Source organism: Mytilus edulis, chromosome 11 (genome assembly GCF_963676685.1).
Source record: "Mytilus edulis chromosome 11, xbMytEdul2.2, whole genome shotgun sequence".
Lineage (NCBI taxonomy): Eukaryota > Metazoa > Mollusca > Bivalvia > Mytilida > Mytilidae > Mytilus > Mytilus edulis.
In genome coordinates, this window is record NC_092354.1 from 40,380,472 (window position 1) to 40,400,832 (window position 20,361).

The window sequence follows — 20,361 nt, forward strand, 5'->3', positions numbered from 1 at the left end:
TCATATGAAACAATTCAATTGAAAAATTTCTTAAATGTTTATTTTTCTTCATAACATGTAAACACAATTTCACAATTATTCATGGAATAAAAATGAAGATTTACTTTCCATTTAAAATTTGCAATTATTTTGCATAAAGTTATACCCAATTAATGTCATTTATGTTTATTATATACACATTATACACGTCTTAAAACCTGAACTAACATATTTTCAAGCAATGTTGTCCAATTATTTGCAAATGCCAGTTTTTAACATCCTTTTAGCGTATTTGGAAAGTCAATATTTCTATAAAGAATATCATTGTTTCTTCAAAACAAAAAGACCATGTGTACAAGAAGTATTTCCAATAAGACAATGTTTGGTTTTTCATATTTCATCATATTTAATACATGATTGGTAATGATGTAGTCATATAAAAATGGAGTAAAGCATATTTTTCAGTAAATCGAAATATGGCCATAAAAAAACAATGCAGATGCTTAGGGTCAAAGGTCAAACAAGAAAATAAAAATGTATGCTAATTAAATTTGTACTATAGGGTACAATCAAGTAATATATATTTTATGTGTATTTATTTCAGATGAAAAAATTCCACAGAGTCCCTACTACTACAACAGTTTGTAATCCAACTCCCCTTTTAAAAGGAGTAGGTTCACAAAAAGTCAATATTGGCCTTACAATTCCATTAACTTTGGCAATTAAGGTAAACATTTGAAAAAAAAACAGTATGTAAAAATATTTGCGACTTCAATCGAGTGTATCTAATGTTTAGTTGGAATTATAACATGATTTTGGTTCCAAAGCAATAATTTACAACATTACAGTCTCATTTTTAAGGCCTAATGTAGACCTTCATTACCCTACTTCTTTGTTGTGGCATAATTTGAGTCAGTATGCCTGGTAACATTAATTTTGGGAGGTTGTGTCATCATGTAAATGTTTATGCACCTTAAAGTTTAAATTATAATCGTATAAAACTGTATGTTGTTAAAGTCTGGTCATGCCAGTATGATTGGTGCAATGACAGGAAAAGTGATAGATTTCTCTCACAGGAGCCGGACTTGTAAAGTGAGTGGATACAACATTGATAGAAAAGAAACACACAACATCTTCACATGACTGTAGCCAGAATTGACAAGGTTCAAGTAAAAACATGGTATAAAAGATGACTCACAATCTTAAAGATAGTGGATGTCAGATTCGTGTTCTTCATACAGAGAATGACTCAACTGCAGCATCCAGATAAAAGGTAGATTTTGATGAAACGAAACTTGAAAAGAAAGATGTCCAGAACCACATAAAAAAGGGATTTTCAAAAAACTATTTGAATTGTCCAAAATATTTAAGGAATTGGCCAAAATATTTAAGGAATTAAAGAGCCCAGACGTCATACCCTACTTACTTTGGTGTTCTATGCATGTCATCAAAGAAAATAATGAGTCTTCAGAGAGCAAACAGCTTACATTCAGGAGATTATGACCTCATGTGCAAATGCAGAATGGTGTATAAAAAAAACACCCTGCAAACTTTAAGTAAGACATTATAATACCATTTTGTTGCACCAGATGTGCATTTCGACAACTTCGGTGATGCTCGAGGCCAAAATCTTTTAATATACAATGTTAATTAAAAAAAATTAAGAGCTTATAAACCAAAAAGGAAAAAAGGAATGTAAGAAGAGCGTTAACACTTAATCGTATGGTTGAATTTATTTGCATATCCTTTTATATCATTTTACGGATTTCCACATGACACTTTACTCAAAGGTAAAACTAAAGATACACATAAAATAAGGAGATGTGGTATGCTTGCCAATGAGACAATTCTCCACCGTGAATGGTATTACGGTATAATGTAAAAGTAAGTAATTGTAGATCACCGTAGGACCTTCATTAATGAGCAAAACGCTTACTGCATAGTGAACTATTAAAGATCCCGAAATGACAAATGTAAAACAAATTCAAACAAGAAAACTAACTGCCTGATTTATGTACAAAACAATGCACGAAAAACAAATATGATATACAGCGTTAAATGACAACCACTGAGTTACAGGCTCCTGATTTCGGACAGACACACGCAGAATCATTACACATCCAATATCCAATGAATTTAGTGAAAAGACGTCATTATCAGTGAAGTCAAAGAAAAACATGACCTTGTGCAATTCCAAGTTACAGTTAATAATATATAGTTTGGTTTAATTCCTGATAACTAAATCAATATCTATGCACAAAAAATAATATTCAAAGATCTAATTGTAGTGTTGCATTGGTAACCTTTCAGAATAAGTTTATTTAAAGGATCGATAGATAAACACCGTACGATGTTGCCAACGTAACATCACCGTCCAAAAATGAAAAATTACCAATAGGGAACAAAAACAGTCGTCTTTTTTGTGTTTCAATCTTTAAAGATATTGCTGAAAAGGTCTTCAGCAGTTCGTTCTTATGTTGTAATGATTCACCACTGTCCCAGATTAGGGGGAGAGTTGGGATCCCGCTAACATGTTTAACCCCGCCACATTCTGTATGTATGTGAATGTCCCAAGTCAGGAGCCTGTAATTCAGTGGTTGTCGTTTGTTGATGTGTTACATATTTGTTTTTCGTTCATTTTTTGTACATAAATTAGGCCGTTAATTTTCTGGTTTCAATTGTTTAACATTTGTCATTTCGGGGCCTTTAGAGCTGACTATCCGGTATGGGCTCATTTGCTCACTGTTGAAGGCCGTATGGTGATCTATAGTTGTTAATTTCTGTGTCATTTAGTTTCGTGTGGAGAGTTGTCTCATTGGCAATTATACCACATCTTCTTTTTTTATATTTAAAACAGAAGTAAACGGAGAGCTTACCGGATCTTTGTTAGAGGGGTAACGCCCACTTTTTCGCACATATTTTCAAATTGCTGCTATTTGGAAACACACTAAGAAACTAAGGTTTCAACTCCCCCAGGCAAAGTTTATCTCAGATGGATTTGGTTATTTTTTGTCATACAGCTCTTCAAATGTTTTGGTACTTCGACTTTCGGCTTGGGCGTTCCTGGTGAAGGCAAATCATGAAAACCGCTTCGGACGCATGAAATTATATAACCTGTTTTTGTTTTTTTTTTTTCATTCTTAATTTTGTACTACAGTTTTAGATATTATTTGTTTTCTTTTTGATAGTCTCAGGTAAACATAAAACACAAACATAATTTTTGCAAATCAATAAGTCACGCGAAACAACAGCATCTCTGTCCCTATGTATCAACAATGTTTGTCAGAATAAATTATTAGTAGTATAGCTAAACGATTGATCGGCTAAATGTTCCCGATATATTGAGGGGACAATTAAATGTCAGTCATTTTATTGTCTAAATTCAATAAATACATGTACTTCAAAATAAAATCAATATTGTGTCCTGAAATTATTGAACTACAAATATTTGATATACGTTGTATATGCCAGGTTTACATATAAACTGTCCCTTTTTTGTTCTAGTTGGTAGTTTTCAAAATTTGAATTGAGACAAAACAAATTTTCATATTACCGACTTTTGACCCCGCGGTATATAATGTTTCGGCTGGTTACCTACTCTGTACTAGAACATTCTGGGAATTGGCCAAATTACAACACGACGGGTGCCACATGTGGAGCAGGATCTGCTTACCCTTCCGGAGCAACTGAGATCACCCCTAGTTTTTTGTTGGAGTTCGTGTTGTTTATTCTTTAGTGTTCTATGTTGTGTCATGTCTGTTGTTTGTTTGTCTTTTTTTAGCCATGGCGTTGTCAGTTTGTTTTAGATTTATGAGTTTGACTGTCCCTTTGGTATCTTTCGTCCCTCTTTTACAGCTAAAAAAATTAAAAACACAAGCTTACCATTGATGCAACTTTGGGAAAAATAATGGTTTTCCGATGCATGGTTTTGTCTTTGTATCGAAAACATAAAACAATTGAAGTTTTTCCAAAATTGCACCGATTGTAAGATTTGTTTAATTTTTGTAATTGCTACTACTTGATAGTCAGAATTTGATTCCTTACTTTTAATGAATTGCCTAATTTACTTATACCATAATCTTTTTTTATGTCATCTAAAAATTAAAAATTGTCAATTAAATATTTGTATTGTTTTCTCCTTCAAATTGTAAGGTCGACTTCAAAACCGTATAAAAATTATTAACTCTGCCACAATTTAAGCATGTTAAACACGAATTTGATATCAAACAAACCTTTTATGACACTAATTTGCTACTCATTTCATTTATTAAAAGCCTAGACTATCGCCTTCAGGTTTTTGGTTGATTGAACATTTGGATAATTTGATGAAGTTTTACCAATTCATTTAATCAGCAAGAATACATATCAGATTTAACGGAAATCACCCCCTTATATTTCCTAGAATTAGTTACGATTTAAAGTATTAAATTTTCTTTCGAAATGAAATAAATTATAACTGCATTGAGATCTTAAGAATACACAAGGTTAGTTAATAATGTGAACTGAGTTGCACAAACATTATCATTAAATATCATTTAATTTTTTAGTGTTATAATCAACTTTAAAATTAGTACCGTTAATGTTATTTGCTGTTTTTTTCAAAACCTTTTGGAATTTTGGGTCCTAAATGCTCTTCAACTTCGTACTTTATATGGCTGTTTTAACTTTTTTATTCGAGTGTCACTGAAAAGTCCTTTGTAGACGACACGCGCGTCTGGCGTACAAAATTTCAATAATAATATCTTTGAAGAGCTTATTAATGAAATTAACAAATACAACAGCTTTAAATGACTTATTTTAAACGGTTATTAACGTAAATTGACATTATTTTTTTACATTTTCTTGAAATATTTTCCAATAAGATGCTTACAAATCTATGACTTTTTCAAAACGCTAAGGATTTTCTACCACAGGATTAGATGACCTTAGCCGAATTTGGCAAAACCTTTTTGGAAATTTTGATCCGTAATGCTCTTCAACTTCGTACTTAATTTGCCTTTTAAATCATCGTCACTTAAAAGTATTTTGTAGACGAACCGCGCGTCTTGAGTGCAAAATTCTTATCCTGGTATCTGTGATGAGTTTATTTACTAGTATAATTTTTTTTTAAAAAGCCGTACATATTATTAACGGTAAAATAGACTTTGAAATATCATAACATTCTGTACATTTCAATTAAATATATTATTAAAAGGGATACATTCGGGTGACGGGTTATTTTTCAAAGATATCCATTATTGATATACTAGTATGCTATATTCGCCAACTTTAAACCGTTTAAATAAAACACTGATTTTTATGACCGTTTAAGACATACCGTCGTCAACACTTCAGACGGTAACTCAAAAGGTTTTTACCAATTTCCATGAAGCTTTGGTTAATTGTTTATATCTATTGACGGACAAGTTTCGGACAATAGACGTTTTGAACAGTTTTCATGAAACTTTGGTGACTTGTTTACATATATTGTTTATATAAATTTTTGATATGACTTTGTGGAGTTATGGAACTTTATTTGTTGAAAATAGTTGAAAATCTCAGTATATCTAGTTGTTCATATAAATTCATTTAAAGCATAAAGACGATGTAAAAGGGCGACGGACGTATCATGCGCCTTATTTCCTATTATTCATTCAGCCCTTCATTCATTCATTCATTCTAGTATTAACTTTTGTGATGTATAAAATCTGTTTTTATGGCATGCATGTCACATTCAAGAACATACAGGGCAAATTGTTGGTTAAATAAATACTGATATCAGTTGGTCTATCAACTAAAACACTTGTAATTTTAGTGCTAAACGGTCATTTTGATCATAACATCATCTGAAAAGTCTGGACAATATTTTATCAAGTCATATTCAGTTTTTTCTGTAAATTTTTTGATTGATCCACCGCGGTAAATTCAGTAATATTCGATTGCAGTCAGTTCAGTAATTTTCAGCAGCTTTTTAGATTGATCCACCGCGGTAAATTCAGTAATATTCGATTGCAGTCAGTTCAGTAATTTTCAGCAGCTTTTTAGATTGATCCACCGCGGTAAATTCAGTAGTATTCGATTGCAGTAAGGTCAGTAATTTTCAGCAGCCTTTTTAGATTGATCAACCGCGGTAAATTCAGTAATATTCGATTGCAGTAAGGTCAGTAATTTTCAGCAGCTTTTTAGATTGATCCCCCGCGGTAAATTCAGTAGTATTCGATTGCAGTAAGGTCAGTAATTTTCAGCAGCTTTTTAGATTGATCCACCGCGGTAAATTCAGTAATATTCGATTGCAGTAAGGTCAGTAATTTTCAGCAGCTTTTTAGATTGATCCACCGCGGTAAATTCAGTAGTATTCGATTGCAGTAAGGTCAGTAATTTTCAGCAGCTTTTTAGATTGATCCACCGCGGTAAATTCAGTAATATTCGATTGCAGTCAGGTCAGTGATTTTCAGTAGTTTTTTAGATTGATCAACCGCGGTAAATTCTGTAGTATTCGATTGCAGTAAGGTCAGTAAGTTTCAGCAGCTTTTTAGATTGATCCACCGCGGTAAATTCAGTAATATTCGATTGCAGTCAGTTCAGTAATTTTCAGTAGCTTTTTAGACAATTCATTATGATGTTGATATTAACAGGTAATCAGCAGTTACTGAACATATACTTGACAGATCTTAATTAGCTGTAAGCGAATTGTTTGGACAGGTACCGCAGTGGATAAGTCTGAAAATTTAAAATGACATAAAGGTTTGTCATTCTGTGTTTTATATTTATAAATTAACTGTTTACAAATTTTTGAATTTTTGAAATACTAAGGCTTTTCTACCTCAGGCATAGATTAACTTAGCTGTATTTGGCAAAACTTTTAGGAATTTTGGTCCTCAATGCTCTTCAACTTCGTACTTTATTTGGCCTTTTTAACTTGTTTGGATTCGAGCGTCACTGATGAGTCTTTTGTAGACGAAACGCACGTCTGGCGTATATACAAAATTTAGTCCTGGTATCTATGATGAATTTATTAATATGTGTTTAAAATGACCGTTTAAGATAAAAATTGGCGTACTATACTAGTGACATTTGTACATGAAATATGTCAAGTATAATTTTCTTTGATATTTCTTTATTTGACTTGTTTATTGATTTATTCTTCACTTATGTTTTTGCTCCAATTGACAAAGTTTCTTTTAGAGGAGAATCTTTTAAACAGGTTAGAATGGACAACGAATGCCAATACTTAGGATTAGGAGAAAATAATAGGGTGGCGTAAGGCTACAATTCCCACTTGGAAATGTTTTATCCTATATACGTACAATTGTATAAACTTTCTCCTAGAGTTTCTTTTTTCCTTTTTTGTTGCTAGTCAAATATTCATGATAATCACAAAACGTTTTCTTTTTAACTTGGAGCATTTATGGTCACCCCCTTCCCTTATTAGCCACTCGGACACATCTTCTGCTACCACTGCGTCAAAATGATGGCAATAGTTCATACTTTAAATCAGACACATTAAGAGACAAAATACAGTATTTTTATAATAAGTGTCACTATGCAATGGCTTGGGCTCCTGGTGATGGACATGGCCATGGTTAATTAGTTAATTCTAATTGGTCTAAACAGATGTTCGAAACACCTTTTGATCTATGGAGATGGGTTGCTGGGAAAGGATTTGAAAACAATTTATTGAAAAAATAGAAAACACTAACAAGTCTTTACAAAAGGAGAAGGTAAGGACCGATTTTGGCCTCAAATTTGAGGTTCATCTGACGAAAGATTTTGACCACTTTTTAAACACTTAAGTGTCTATTTTATTTGAATTAATTAGTTTATGTGAAAGATTTTAACAGATTTAGTCATTAAAAACGATCCGATTCAAGCTCAAATATGAAAAATCTACTTAATATGACGAAAAATGTCACTTTTCAGATGGTTTTTTGTAAAAATGAAAGTGGCCGCATCCGTGTTCATCCTCAACCTTTATATATGTTATGTATTATCATAAAATACAACTTACATTTCAATATTAAGGATGAACACGAATGCGGCCACTTTCGTTTGACACGAAAACCGTATAAAATTTAACTAAAATGCTAGAATTATGAGGATTTCAGTAATTTAGCATAACTTAATGGTGCTAGTACCGGATATATGTGCATTGTATTGTCAAAAAACAGCCCATATTTATGTAGTAGAAGCATTCTACTGTCCAATAAATAACTAAAGGTTTACATTTTAACAATTTTGTAAAACTGCTATATTTTGGGGCCAAAAAGGGGTCTTACTGAACCTACTCCTTTGAAAGATAGCAGTCGCTTTTAAAGTATGCTTGTTTTTCACCCGTCGTATGTTATCCATCAATACGACCAGTAATTTTCTGTAATGAGTCAGCTCTAGCTCTTGTGCGATTAAAAAAGGTCGTAAAGGATATTTCAAGTCACATGTAAAGAATAAACGCAAAATTTTATTTATTTCAGGTCAGAAAACCTAACAGTATAATATATAGAGAAATTCGTGTCGTTATTAAATATTTTCTTTACTTGCAGATGTCGAATGCCTTTCTTTTTGTTTTTTATGGAATTCTTGGAGTCACTATTGGATTTCATTGTGACAAGACGGTTGACCACTGTTTTACATCTATTAACATCAAGACTGCTCTTACAATGAATGGGAATACAGTGGGCCAGGTGTATGCAAAGTCTCGGGAATTATACAAATTGCCCAAGTCAGAATCTTTAGAGGACAGCCCAGTCATTCCAATTCCAATAGATGATATCATTTCTGCTGATGGATGGAACTTGACTAGAAATCTTATCACCGCCAACGGAACCATGCCAGGGCCATCTATTTTCATTTATGAAAATCAAACTATTACTATAATCGTTAATAACCTTCTGATCAATGAGGCTGTAACCATTCATTGGCACGGTATAGATCAGCTTGAACATCCAGCCATGGATGGTGTTGCGTTTGTTTCGCAATGCCCAATAATGCCAGGTCAATCCTTTAATTACACATTCCATCCTAAATTTGGAGGGTCTTACTGGTACCACTCTCATGTAGGCAACCAAAGAGACATGGGTTTATTTGGTGCTTTTATTGTCCTCCGCAAAAAGCACCACCTCCGAGTACCATTTATGAATCAGCATATACTTCAGATTCAAGAATGGAACCATCAGTATGATGCACAGACATTACTAGATGTAAATGATCAATTATATGATACATCCCCTCATTCAATCTTAATCAATGGCCGAGGACAGTTTAAAGATATTCTTGCCCCAATAGAAACGTTCAATGTTAGGAAAGGTGGTCAACATCGGTTTAGACTCATTGCAGTTGGATCACATTGTACCCTCTTATTTTCAATATCAGGTTTAAAATTGAATGTGGTTGAAACTGATGGATTTGAGATTGTGCCGGTTGTCGTAGATAAAATAATCATATTTCCTGCGGAACGGTATGATTTTGAAATAGATTTGGATTATGCTGAGGAGAGAGTGTACAACATTACTGTAAGTGTTCTTTCGTCGCCAAGTCTTACCATTGGAGATAATATTGGACTTGGGTTTCTTAATGTTCAGAAGGGAGATTCTTCAGCCATGAAATTTCACACTAATGATCACATGTTTCGGGTATTAAATTGCCCATTTCAAGTCTACCCACAAAGGGATGATTTCATTTGCGTCCCCGTGACTGATTTAAAATCACTTGGAAATATAGATGATAATGATTTTAATGCAGAACATGTAAAAGAAACAAATGAGAAGGCATTACATTTCTTGAACTTCGGTTTTCCCGGTGATCATTCATCCATAAATGGACGCATTTTTCGTTGGCCAACAGTTGCACCTCTGACACAGCCGTCTGAAACCGACACCGATTGTGATAAATGTGGTGATGAAAACACCTGTATATGTAGTCATACATTGAACTTAAAATCTGGATCCGAAGTCACAATGATCCTTTTAAACCTTGGAAGTGGAGCAGCCATTTCTCATCCTATCCATATGCATGGTCACACCTTTGAAGTTCTAAAGATGGGTTTTCCTGAGGTTAAAAATGATGGCCAGTTCATATTAACAAATGACATTAAATGCAGCGAAACGCTCTCTAATGAACAAAGCCAATGCAATAACGCAAAATGGAGAAATGCATCGTGGAATAATTATCAGAATATTCCAGGAATAAACTTGAAAGATACTGTACGAAAAGACACCATAGTTATACCATATGGGGGCTATGTGATTATTAGAATAGATGCTACGAACCCAGGAGTGTGGTTCATGCACTGTCATATTGATAAACACATGGTCAATGGAATGGCGCTCATGCTTAATGAATCATTTGAAAATCAGAATAGATATATTCCAAAAGAACTTCCAACATGCCACAGTTATTTAAGGACAATGGCAGGCGTTGTAAATGATGTGTCATCCAAACAAAAAAGTTCTACAGGTATGTCAATTTTCAACTCAATCTTACCTTAATCTTGCTAGCAATAAATGTCTGCATACACCATTTTCGAGGTCCCTGTCCCTGAAATTAGTGTGTAAAATATGTAAAGGTAATTCCAACCGGTCTGTCATTCTAAATTACTAAACAATGATTACACTTTCAGTATCTAATGCATTTTGGACGTTTTTGTTTTTCAAGTGCAAGACAAAGACTTTAATAAAACTCATAGGAAGAACTCGGCTTAAATTCAGAACATTGTGTTCGGGAACATAATTATCTATAACAGCGGGTTATCTTGTTGACTTGACCGTTAAAAGTACAATTAAGAGACTGTATCGTGTGCAAATTAGTTTTTTCCTTGTTTGACGTTAACTTGTTATTGTTCTGAAATGCATGTAATATTTGTCTCTTTTGATACATAAAACCACCTATTCATAGCCATTGCTTTCTATGGTAAACTCTGCAGTTAGTAGCTACTTTGTCTGAAGTTCAAATAAAGTGGTAGTCATTCCATGTCAAAACTATACCTTATTTTGATTTGTGCTGAAACATTTTACATACGTTTAATTGCATATTAGAACGCACTGGTTCCCAAAAAATTGATAGTACAAAAACGGGTACTTTTGATCTGAACAACAGGACAAATTATTAAAATTTCATATATATATATATATATATATATATATATTATTTTTATTTTAAAAAAAATCAACAAGGGGTCTACAGTGATCCCAAGTCCCTACGCTTTCATTTGATACCAAAATTACCCAAACATTTTACTTGTTGTCAAAGTTACAGCTGTGCGTAGGAACTATTTTGTTTAAAATATGTACTACTTTCTTGTATGTTCTTTCTTACCGGGCTCCTATTACTGGTTCTATACCTTGAAGGTCGGTGTAATAATAATGTAATTTTGATGCTTTTATATTTTTCAGATTCAGCAAAAACTGTGTATGCTGTTCTTTTCTGGCTGACAACTGGTTTGATTATAATTTTGTTTGGCTATATGATTTGGAAGAAACGTTCAGCTGCGTTTGGTTATAAGATTTTGAAGAAACGTTCTCTCCAAATACATGAAATAGACGAAATACAACTGGTAAAAAAACAGACATAACACACCACTTTGATCAATATCAAATGCAGAGTTGAGAGAGCAAAGACAGACAACTCTGCATGGGAGATTGCACCTCGATATAATCTATACGACTGAACTTCATACAATGCAAAATTTCTGGTTAAAGTTTTCAAACATTATAAAACCATATCTTACTATAATAAACTTTTTGGCGCTTTCATCCTTGTATTCATACTCAAAACGCGATATTTGTATGCACCTGTTGCATTTTTTCTTATCACAAGTAGTTGTCGTATATAGAATCAAATCTCAGTTATTTATTCAAGTGAAATCTATATGATTTATTCGAGTCAAATATCAATGATTAAAATTATTTATTACAAGAATTCAGTGGTATTAGCAGATCTTGATTTTTTTCTGCTTAATCCATTCACAATTTTTAAAGACTCGGCCAAATGATTTAGAGTTTGACTTGTTGTATATAATTATAAACCTACAGAGGCGGATTTAGGGGGGTCCGGGCCCCACATTTTTTGGGGGAAATTTGGTTGCTTATATGGGCGTTTTTCAATAAAAGCGTTCCTTTCAGACCTAAAAAAAATGGAAAATCAACTAGTCTAAGATTTATTTTCAAGAGTTATTTTGAATACCTCTATTATAGACCTGTTTGTGAACAAAAAGTGCAATCTTAAATACTCTTTAAAATGATATTATTTTCATAATTTGTGTACTGTTTCGTAGGGGACTTTTCCCCCTACGAAACTGCTTCTAAACACACATATTTTTGCAATTTTAAATGTTTCCGATAGACATTCCAGTTTGTTTACTTTATATACTAGAAAAATCTCATTGTTTTCTGAATTGGAGAACCATTTTTTATCGATAAAGATTAGACAGTATTTCACATATGAAGGTACAACTCATGTTACGTAGTGGACATTTTGATGCGTTTCGTAGTTGACAAAACCGTTTCGTAGTGGACAAAAAGTTTCGTAGTTGACATCAACCCTATTCTATGTTAATAAAAACATAATAAAAATTACATGAAACTAACCTTTGTTATTTGCTTTGCACGAATATAATTGAAAAAAGAGTAAAAAAAGACTGCATGGTAGTGGTAGTGTCCACTACGAAACGTTTTTCTCCCAAACTTGTTTCGTAAGGGACCGTTTCGTAGGGGACGTATTCACATGTTTTATTTTTTTCTCACAACCCCAATATTGCAATAGTAACAAGACTGACTGTATTCATAAAAGCGTTATTAAGCTGTACACTGATATTTTTTTCATAATTTTAAAACCAGTTACTGAAGGAGATTTGACCCGTTTCGTAGTGGACATTTACAAAAATACGGTATCACTCTGGTCCATTTGATGTGCTCAATTTTTCTTACCAACAGTTTAATTGCTGTTATAAAAGAATCACTTCTTTTGTAAGACCCTAATGTTTATATCTCTTGCAAACAAAAAATTACATTGATTTTATAAAACTGTTTATAAGCAAGTTTTAATGACTTCGTTTCGTAGTGGACATTGTGTTAGGGACACACCTTCTAAAATAAAAAATCCTATGTTAAAAGCTGTTTATTAAAATATGTTGGCTCTAAACATACTATTGAATTATTAAAGAACTTATATTAAGTAAAATTAATATTTATTTCTACATTTTTTTACAATATTTGAGAGTATGAATGTTGAACAGGCGGTCTAGGGACATGCCATTTTGGTTGTTTTGGACCTTTCAGGAATCAATATCTTATCAATCCCTCTAAAAAATAAACTGTTTCTTTGCTTAAAAATGATATATGTAATTCAATGTACTGACTGCACAAAAAATTACTTGCAAAGATCAAACACATTTTTTTTAAAGTGGCTGGGACAAGAAAGTACGTTTTTATTGAAAAATGCCCATATAGGGAATCACTGAAGCGTGACTGGAGCGGGCTCCCTCTCAGGCAGTCAGTGGGCCCCCACTTATGGAAATTTCTGGATCCGCCTGTGACCTTATCGCTATTTATTTCATTCCGAATAAGTTCGTTACTTACACAAATGCTTAGTTAAATAATATATTGTGTATAAAACTTTTTAGGGACATGTTCAAACAGTAAACACGTTCATACAAAGCATTTTTATAACTTTGATTTGTGTTTAAAACATCTAATCATGAACTATTAAGAATTTCAAAATGTTTTTCTTTTTCTTCCTCAGTTCGTTACTGATGACCTTTGTTTTTGTGACACTTGAACGAAACAGGAAGTTGACTAAGTGACTGTATGTCCTCCAGATGTCATTTGGTTATTTTTATATTTGGGTTCATGTCGCATTGACGTATATGGTTATAACACATGTTCTTTTATTCTTATTATACTATATTTCTTTAAGGATGTTCCTACTGGTCCGTGTGCTTGTTTTCGAGATATAAGCCATTGAAACTTTGGCGGACATGATTTTTCTAGATTTTTTATACATTTCACAGTGGCATCTTTTTTCTTTCAAAAACCACGAAAAAAAAAAGAAAATTTATAAGATTTTCAAATATGAAATTTTAAACTATATATGTAATAAGATTATGATAAATTGGGAATGTGTCCTTTGCCCCCGCTTGCATATATATATGTTACAGTAAATAGGTGAAATTAGGAATTACATGTAATTACTAAAATTTAGGAATTACAGGTAATTCCCGATGCACTTAGTTAATACAAGTAATTCCTTAAACAGCCCAGTTATTACCAGTAATTACTAAATTTAAAATGAATATTTACACCTATTTACTGACTGCTAACACAACCATAACTTTTGATCACCTGACCATAATACAACATTGTTTTAGCTGTGTAATACTAACTAGAAGATCAGTTAGTACTCTTAAAATTTTGAATGGTTAATATGTATAAAAAATATCTTGAATAAATATGGACTTTCAAATATTTGGTTAAATCAGAGTAACTTTAGTTTTAATCCAAAATGGTTTAAGTTGAGCATTATACAGATAATTTTTGACCAACTTCAGAAGACATGGAAATCAGAAATGGAAAATTCTCCCAAAGCATTATGTCTTAACTTTTTAAAGAACTCTTTGAATTTGAAGAATATTTAGACTTATTACCTTATAAAGATAAGATAACGTTATGTAGGTTAAGAACTGGAATGAACTGTTATGTGCATTAGCTTCGAGATATATAAAAAAAATATCTTTTTTTTGTTGTTAAATCATTTATAAAAATGATATTGTAAAATTATAATTCACTGTTAGCAGCCATTCTGGTTTTATTTTGTTAAATTAGCTGAGAAACAAGGTTGATGAGTTGTGCACTTGCAAGTGAATATTTGGACCTCATTGAATACGTATTCATGTGACCTTCAAATCAACCCCTAGCTGGAGATGGGTTATCGATGTATTAAGCTATTAAAATTGTAAGGGTTTTTGCAGAACAAATAGTCTCGGTTACTTTTGCTGTTAATCGCAGGCTCAACAAAAATGAGGAAAAAATATTAAAATTTTCCTCTAGATACTATCTGTTGACTAGTACTGTAAGAAGCTTCAGTCAAAATTGGGTAAAAATCCAGGATGGTTTATAAAATCTAACTACAGAGTGTATGTAATGTTAACTGGGACAAAACTAGTCCATTTATAAGTAAAATATATACATACGAAAAAAAGGATTTTTTTTCCAAACTTTACTTTTGGATATTATTTTATGATCATAAACATTTAGCTTCTGTCTAAGTTTGGTAGAAATCCAGGATATTTGGAGAAAGTTTTTTTTAAAGTTTTGAACCACAGTGCATGATGGAGATTTTAGTTTGATTTTGGATAGATATCATTGTCTTGCATACATATATTTACGGAGTTTCAAAAGCTATAAAACAACCATTTTCCAGTTTCAATTCACAAACACTAAAGAGTATGCACTTTGGATGTGCATTATATTCCTACATCCTTAAGTTAGCGCCGTTAAAATCCCTACCCCTTTACTTTCTTATTTGGTATCTTGAATTATGTTTTTAATTTTAAAACAAAAACATCAAGTTAGTAAATAGCTGTAAAAATGACAAAAAAAATCAGTGATTACCAGTAATCACTGAAACAACTAGTAAATACATGTAATTACTAAATTGGCTAGTAATTACAGGTATTTACTGAAGTGTTTAGTAATTACATGTAATTCCTAATTTCACCTATTTACTGTAACATATATATAACGTTATAAAGGGACATAACTGAAGAACTGTGAAAGAGATGCTACCCAAATTTGTACTTGATCTGTGTTTTGTGGTAATTAGCGTTGCACATAAGTTTCATAACATTTGGTTGAGGCAAACTAAAGTTAGAATTGTTTTACATTGTCATTTCGGGGCCTTTTATAGCTGACTATGCGGTATAGACTTTGCTCGTTGTTGAAGGCCGTACGGTTACCTATAGTTGTTAATTTCTGTGTCATTTTTGGTCTCTTTTGGAGAGTTGTCTCATTGGCAATCATACCACATCTTCTTTTCTATAATGAAAAACAGAAACGAATATTTCAGAAATTTGTCCATTTGTAAAGAGACATAACTCTAGAACGGTAGAAGTGAAGCCACCAAAATTCAAAACTGATCTGTGTTTTGTCAATTTGTGTTAATAAGCATTGTGTATAAATTTCATAACATTTGGTTGAGGCAAACTAAAGTTAGAGAACTGAAACCAATTTTGGGACGTACGGACGTACGTACAAACAGACAATGGTAAAACTTAATTCCTTCTTCGCTACTGTTGGGGCATAAAAATAAAAGATGGGGTTAGTGGGCGAAATTCCTTATAGAACTTCATGGATAAAACCAGAGGATTCTGAATATCTTGCAAAAAATTCAAAAACAAGGGGAGCGAACATCCTTTAACATAAAATTGTTCAAAATATACAAAAATTAAAGACGTTTTGTAAAATGATTTTTTCTTCCATTTAATATCTGTGTAGGATACAGGATCTGCGTAGGTGGAGATATTTCCAAATGAAATGTTATGCGCCAATAAATTTCTACATCCTGTTCGAGGTAATAATAGAATCATTAGGATTTTATTGAATCTATCATATCAACATTTATTATTATTTGGTTATTTTTTACGTAAACCTTAGGTAAATGTTGCATGAAATTGCAAATAAAAATTTAAAACCATTTAATTTTTTTAATTTTGAATAAATTAAACATTTCTAAGAATTTGAAAGTTTCAATATCAAAGCATAATCGCAATAATTTTCTTTAACACCATTAATAGTTATCAAAGGACCAGGATTATAACACGGATTTTGTAACATGTTTAGAAAACTGATTTGCATAAAGATCATTAAATTGACATTTAAGATATAGTTCGTACACAAATGTCCATTTATTGGAATTTTTATCTAATTGTATTTTGTTGATTAAACTTATGAATAGAAAAGGGTTGCTAATTTAAAATTCCTAGAAAGGATAGAATATGTTAACTGCGAAACTTGCTGGAGGATGAACACACTTTCCTCCTTGAATGTAAAATTAACAAAAAACTAAGGGATAATTTATTTGAAAATTGTTTACCTTTTCATGATTATATGTCCCAAGAACAAAAAATAAAAGAAACGCTAAACCCCCAATCGGCAATCCTCGGGTGACTCCGCTACTCTCCGAATCGGCCGAGTTGTGACGATTGGCTAAACCCCTCTATCATGGAACATGCTAAATAATGGTTCCTTTATAAAACAGTTATTGGAATTGAGGGCAGAAGTCCTATAATTTTGTTCCATGTTTTAATTTCTTTTAGAATTGTTATTTCTTTGCTATAGATGTATGTTTTTGTTTGTCAAAAACTTATTATGTTTATATGACAGTAATGATTAAATTATTAAAAGTTTCAAAATGTAAATAAATAAAATATTTTCAAATTTCACTTTTTTAGACGTTACACAGGCCTTGCCAGATATTTAGAAAATTAACTCTGCATAAAATTAAGGGACATTCAAAGAGGTAGCCAGGCCAATTTGCCGGGAATTTTTTACACAGAAGGATCAATTTCAAAAAGTGCCGACAGAATAAAATTTACTATAAAAGCAAGGATTTGTATAGTGAGATATGTGTGATCAATAGCCCCCAGAAGGACATTTCAACCCCCAAAAAAGTTATGTTTTTATGACTGTTGTAATTCATACTACTTTTTTCCTCAGAAATGAAATTGGTTTAGAGTGTCTTTATTACATAAAAAAAAACTTTTTAAATAAAAATTGTAACATCGATAAATAGTACCGATATAGCTCCTTAATAAGAAACTAGAACATACCCGTGATATCGCGGGTCCGTGACTGAATTAAATTATATAAATATGCGCAAGCCTTATTTTAGTATTAGTATTGTCATCTGATAAAGTCATGCCGATTATAAGATATACAGTTTTCTCTGCTTTCAAATCTTTCTGTTTGAACCCGTCGAACTGGAACTTATCAATTATTGGTAATATTAATTATTTGGAAAACAAAAGGTCCTGGAATGGAGTATTTTTTAATCAACAGCATTGTCCTATATTAGTTATAAATAAAGTTGCTGTTTTACGTCATGCCCGCTAACAAATTGAAAACTGTCCCTATACGCCTTATTTTTAGTCCAGATTTTTAGTATTCGTATTGTTATCTTAGAAAGTCTTACTGATTAAAATACTACAATAGGTAACAATTTGACAATTTAGTAGTGTCAACCCTGTGATTATGACCCGCGTATATAGCATATTAATCCTGAATACACCGTTTGTTGGTGCGCCTGTCAGATGCGGAACGTACAGATAAGGTAATAGGTAACAGGTGAATATACTATTGGTATCGGTATCGGACTCGACCCGGAACTTCTTAATTATTGGCAATATTAATTACGTGGAAAATAAAAGGGCCTGGAGTGGTGTAATTTTAAATCTACACCTTTGTACTGTATTAGTTATATATAAAGTTGAATTCTTTGATTCGTCGTTTTTACGTGATGACGGCTGACAAATTGGACCTTGTAATTTTAGTATTAGGGAGCTACCATTTGATTTTTATGGGGGGGGGGGGGGGGCTAGGATGAAAAATTTTGTCCTGCATTTTTTTTTAGCTGTAATCTCTGTCCTGCCTTTTTATTTTTCACTCTGTACGGTCCTGCCTTTTTTATAGTTAATCCTGCCTTTTTTTACCTAAATTGTCGTCCTGACTTTTTTGTTTTGCAAGTGTCTCATCCTGCCTTTTTTTTTAACTCAAAACTCCTGTCCTGCCTATTTTTTTCAAATTTCATCCTAGCCCCCCCCCCCCCCCCCCCCCCCCATAAAAATCAAATGGTAGCTCCCTTATAGATATACGGATAAGCATCGCCGTGGCTCCATCAGTACAGCACAGAACTTCTAATGAATGATGGTTTTGAAGAAAGGGTTCGAATCTCGTTCAGAATATTTGCATTTCTTGTGTTGTTATTTTAAATTTTAATGTTTCCATCATATTCTTTCGGATGTTTGGTTAATTCATAGAGTCACTCTGGTTCATTTTGACTATATAATTTCCTAGTATATCATTTTACATGTAGTAAAGAAAAAAATAATGTATCGCTTATTGTGTGCATTCTTATGACTGTCCATACTCTTGACTTACTTTCTATTCATGTGTTTATATTTATTACATATATTCAAGGAACAACTGCCGTCAAACTGATGTAGGTGTCTGTACATAACCAACAACACGAGAATTGATTATATAGCAATGAAGCCGAAATGTTGCGGGTGTAAGACAATAACAATCAAAACCAAGGAGTTAACAAAGACTAAAAAAACCAAAGGACATTTACATCAACAACTATAATAAATAAGAAATAAGAAACAACACGAACTCCACTAAAAACCGGGAGTAAAAATCTGGTGCTCCGGAAGGGTAAGCATTTCCTGCACCGTATACGGCACCCGTTGTGTTATTTCTTTGTAATATACACATAACTTAAAATAAGGCCATTGTATACAAGTTTCAAAACAACACAAACAATTTTTCGAAATCTTTTTTGAACATGGTATTATATGTAACAAATGCAGGCAACAGCAATTTTGTTGCCAATTCACAAATTGTGTAGATACTAGTACTGAACCTTTTTTACCACCGTCCCTACACCGGTACCTAAGTCATCAGAAAACAAAACAAAACACAACAGAACAAATCAATTACACTACAAATCGTGATTGTAGGTAAAACATCAAGAAGCTGTTTTATAATATAGTCCACCGTTTACCCTGGACGATGGATCCTACGAATATCCTCAGTGTACAAAAAGGTTGCAGATTGTACTGAAGTAAAACTATGTTGTGTGATAAATTTGTTTTAAGCTATACACAGCTGCATTTTTTGGAGATGAGACGCAAAATACGATGTCTCGTGAGGAGAGATTTCAATGATGTCTTCATGTATCATTGAATTGACGATTCGGTATGTTTGTTTTTTTCACTTTTTGCAATTATCAATGTACAGGCATCATGTGAACAAGTGGTCTGTTGCAAGGAAAAATTACTGCCTTTAAAAAAAAAATATACAGCCCTTCAATCCACCACAATGCTTAGCAGAGCCTACCTTTCATATTTATTTTAATTCTGTTTCTAGACCTGATATGCATGAAATACTTGCTACTGAACATCAACCACAATAAAAAAAAATCCCTGAATCAAAACATGTTGAAAGTTTTAATGTTGATGAGCGTAAGAAATATATAAATGATTTGAAATGTATATATAATCCAGTTTAAGTACAATTGTCAAAAAAACTAGAGGCCCCAAAGAGCCTGTGTTGTTTCCCTTGGTCTATATGCTTATTCCACAAAAGAAACTCTCAAAAATTGTAGACTAGAAAATTGAATTTATGAGAAAAATCTTTA

The 20,361-nt window shown here is 32.5% G+C and overlaps 1 protein-coding gene across 1 annotated transcript; it reads left to right on the plus strand.

The window, feature by feature from the left end:
• Positions 1-8,499: 8,499 nt before the first annotated feature.
• On the plus strand, positions 8,500-11,826 carry LOC139495564 (uncharacterized). Its single transcript, XM_071283831.1, has 2 exons — positions 8,500-10,407; positions 11,343-11,826. Exons 1-2 carry the CDS (start codon positions 8,613-8,615, stop codon positions 11,519-11,521), a joined length of 1,974 nt encoding a protein of 657 aa, XP_071139932.1. The 5' UTR covers positions 8,500-8,612; the 3' UTR covers positions 11,522-11,826.
• The last annotated feature ends 8,535 nt before the right edge of the window (positions 11,827-20,361 follow it).